Raw genomic sequence first — 3,651 nt, forward strand, 5'->3', positions numbered from 1 at the left:
AACATTGATTTAAAAAACTCATTTTTAATTGATAAAAAGTTGAACATAATTCGTTTGACCATAGAAAAAACACACTCCCCAAAGATGAAAATGGTGGATGCCTATTTTATTGTTTTCAAAATTGAAATACTAGCGATTAAGCAAGTAAAAAAACAAATAATAACAACTATAAATTAAAGTAAAACAATGCAGTAAATAACAATAACATATAAAATGACAAAAGTAAAAGTCACATTATTTCTTCGACAAAATTCAGTATATCATAAACAGAAGGTCTAAGTAGAGGAAATTTTGATAAACATTTATTTGAAATAAATGAGAGTTCTTTTAAAGGTATACTTTTGAAAATCCAACCCAGCGCAAATATTTCGGACGATTCTGATGTTTCCTCACCACTAGCTATTTCCGGTGCGAGATGGGTGTAAATACTAGCTTCTTCTGTGGTCATCGGAAATCTCTTTCCGTGCATAAAACTAGCATGACCCATGTCAATAAAAGTTATACGACAGTCCTCCGAGTTAATATTTACTAAAATATTGTCTGACTTTAAGTCATTAATCAAAACACCTTTTTCATTTATAGATTTTAAACCAAATGCTAGTTGGTATGCAATATTGTACCATTTTTGTTTGGTTATAAAATGAGATTGTCCGACAATAAGTTGATGCAGAGTTATTGAGTTCTGCACCAACTCTTGGACAATCCCCGGGTTGTTTCCTTCCGCGGTTCTTTGTAATATACCGAACAGCTTTGGCGTAATTCCTGTCGTTTCTAACATTTTTAGAAGCCCTGCTTCCGAAGATATCCCTTCTAGGTTGTCAAACGGTTCTTTGAAAAGTTTGACAGCGACGCTTTCAAAAGAATTGTTTATAATAACTCGTCCTTCAAAGACAGCTGACGTTATACCTGTACCCAAACATTTATACTGATCATCTCTGCTGCCAACTTTCGTGAATGCAATGTCCTGAAGTCTTATATCTTGAATAGGCGACCCTGTAAAAGGGCATACTAAATAATGTGTTTGTTTTTTTGACTCCTCCATTCGACATATATATAAGGAAGGGGGCGGAGAAAATATCCCTGGGGAAACTATAAGTGCCGTCTTTGATGGTCTTGGACTTGTATCTAAGAAGGCACCATCAATCTTAGATAAAATATTACTGCTATTATCAAGCTTTTTACTGGTTAAATATGTTGCTGCTTTCGAAATTGGTGTATCAGAACTAAATATAACAGGTGATGGTGTATGTGCCCTGGTGACTCCATTGGAAAATCGTTTCATAGAAGGTGGATCAATAGGAGCAGGTGACATACATGTATGCACATCTCGACAGAAAGTAGTAATTAGGTTAGTTGAAGTACTGGTACCAATGTGCTTGCATAGTTCAGAGGTTGACGTAAAACTGTGGTTGCTGCATGAAAGATCAAAAGTTGAAGTACAAATGTCGTTGGAATATAAAAGATCAGAAGTTGAAGTAGAGCTTTCGTTGGTATACAAAAGATCAGGAGTTGAAGTAGAGCTTTCGTTGGAATATAAAAGATCAGTAGTTGAAGTAGAGCTTTCGTTGGTATTCAAAAGATCAGAAGTTGAAGTAGAGCTTTCGTTTGTAAATAAAAGATCAGAAGTTGAAGTAGAGTTGTCGTTGGTATATAAAAGATCAGAAGTTGAAGTAGAGTTGTCGTTGGTATACAAAAGATCAGAAGTTGAAGTAGAGCTGTTGTTGGTAAATGAAAGATCAGAGGTTGAGGTAGATTTTTCCACGGAATATGAAAGATCAGAAGTTATTGTAGAAGTGCTAGCGAAGAATACAAGATCAGAGGTTGAAGTGGAAGCAGAAAAGGCATGTGATGAGACTTTAGACCAAGCTAGGTTAGAGATGATATTACTGTTTGGTGTAATACTACTTTCTTTTGAGACCTAAAAGAAAGAATAGTAATACTTTGACATCATATTGAAGAAATTGATATATTGCATCATGCATCTTTTTTTTTTAAAGAGATGGGGTACCAGATTGAAACAGAAATACATAACTTACATTAAAAGCTCACATTTTTTTTAGAAGTAAGGCAAAAGAGCAACCGGGTAATTAAAGATTTAGCAATCGGAATATGTTGAAAAGCGAACAATGATAGGTTTGTCACATTTGTCTATCCCCATGATCCCGTTAAATGAAAACTTATTTTTATTTATTGCTAGTTTGAAATTTTCTAGCTGTATAGACAAATGCGGCCATGCATTTTTTATTACCATGTGCATAGGTGTTTTTCATAACAATACAAATTATAGAATCATCGTATGTCCGCACTAAGACATAAGTCGTGTAAGAGAATCTGGATGGTATAGAATAATAGGCAAACTGGATACAGAAAACAGGATAATAGACAAAAAGCGTGGAGGGCAAAATAAATACAAATGGAAAATAATTGGTATAATATAAAGAATAAAGGGGAAAATAAATAAAAAAATAATGAAGAAAACACGGATAAAAAAGAATAAAGAAATAATGGACGCCAGGGGCGGATCCAGCTATTTAAAAAAGGGGGCTTCCCGACCCAGGACAAAAGGTCCAACTATATGTCCCTATTCAAAGGCATTTATCGTCCAAAAAAGGGGGTAACAACCCCTGGAACCCTCCCCTTGATCCGCCACTGAACGCATACCAAACACTCGTGTAAGTATCAAAAACTGTTACTTACCGATGAAATGAATTTCTTCGCTTCTGTAGAAAAAGCAATGCAACATTTCAATTCTGGTCTTCTTGTATATTGGCACAAATAAGCAGGAGACGAGTATCTGGATAGGATGTCCAAAATCATTGTAGATGCTGTTGTAGACACGTCCGACTTTTGCAAAGCAAGAAATGAATATGACGGGAAAGCGTCGTATGTTTTGCTTTTTATTTTGGTGCGGTAGAATCGACGTTATTATGACGGCGACGTCGTCAATGGTATTCCATTGTTTTATTTGTAAATTAACCTCTCATAAGAATGTCGATGAGCCAGTAAAATAGTTATTAAAGTTTTTTAAACGACTTTTAATATATTAGTTCTTCAAATTAACTTGATTTTGATTTTTGTATTAATTAAAATACATTCATTTTGTTTATTAACTATTATAATTAAAATCGATTAAAATCAAACTGCAAACATTCAAATATGACAAATGAAGATGTGGTATGTTTGCCAATGAGACAACTCTCCACAAGAGACCAAAATGGCACAGAAATTAACAACTATTATATAGATGTTCAAATAATTTTTTCGCCGATTAGCCGTTTCCTAAAAGTGGTTTGACCGCAAACTATAATACCTAGTGGTGGTATAAACATCCTTGAAACAGCTTGCACACATCCTGTTATGAAACACAAACAGAATGGCATGATAATACTTCGTACAGCTCTTAGACAACGATAAGAATTAGACTGTTTTCAAACCGCAATTTAAGCTCAAAACTACTTAAGGTCTAAATAGGCTGTGTTTGCAGTTTTTAATTCCTCTGTTACATTTGCAATTGCATGGTGTTATGCGAATAACCTATCTAATATTTAATAAATTTAGCAGGGACCATCACGTACCCGTTAGTAAGCGCGCAAACGCCAAAAACTAAGCTGAAATTCTCCCCGATCTGGACCAAAAGAGTGTCACATTGTA

General features: G+C 34.6%; 1 protein-coding gene across 1 annotated transcript; it reads right to left on the reverse strand.

Annotated features, from left to right (window-relative positions):
• Positions 1–229: 229 nt before the first annotated feature.
• Positions 230–2,900, reverse strand: LOC134722857 (serine-rich adhesin for platelets-like). Its single transcript, XM_063586489.1, has 2 exons — positions 2,698–2,900; positions 230–1,918 (listed from the first exon to the last, which is right to left on the reverse strand). The coding sequence occupies exons 1-2, from the start codon at positions 2,815–2,817 to the stop codon at positions 230–232; spliced, it is 1,809 nt and encodes a 602-aa protein (XP_063442559.1). The 5' UTR covers positions 2,818–2,900.
• Between the last annotated feature and the right edge of the window lie 751 nt (positions 2,901–3,651).

The sequence above is a fragment of the Mytilus trossulus genome, chromosome 6 (genome assembly GCF_036588685.1).
Source record: "Mytilus trossulus isolate FHL-02 chromosome 6, PNRI_Mtr1.1.1.hap1, whole genome shotgun sequence".
NCBI lineage: Eukaryota > Metazoa > Mollusca > Bivalvia > Mytilida > Mytilidae > Mytilus > Mytilus trossulus.

Bases quoted from the DNA above. Each gene is read 5' to 3' on its own strand.
- LOC134722857 (XM_063586489.1), bottom strand. From the start codon at position 2,817: ATGATTTTGGACATCCTATCCAGATACTCGTCTCCTGCTTATTTGTGC. The intron at 1,919-2,697 runs GTAAGTAACAGT...TCTTTCTTTTAG, and splicing joins CGAAGAAATTCATTTCATCG to GTCTCAAAAGAAAGTAGTAT.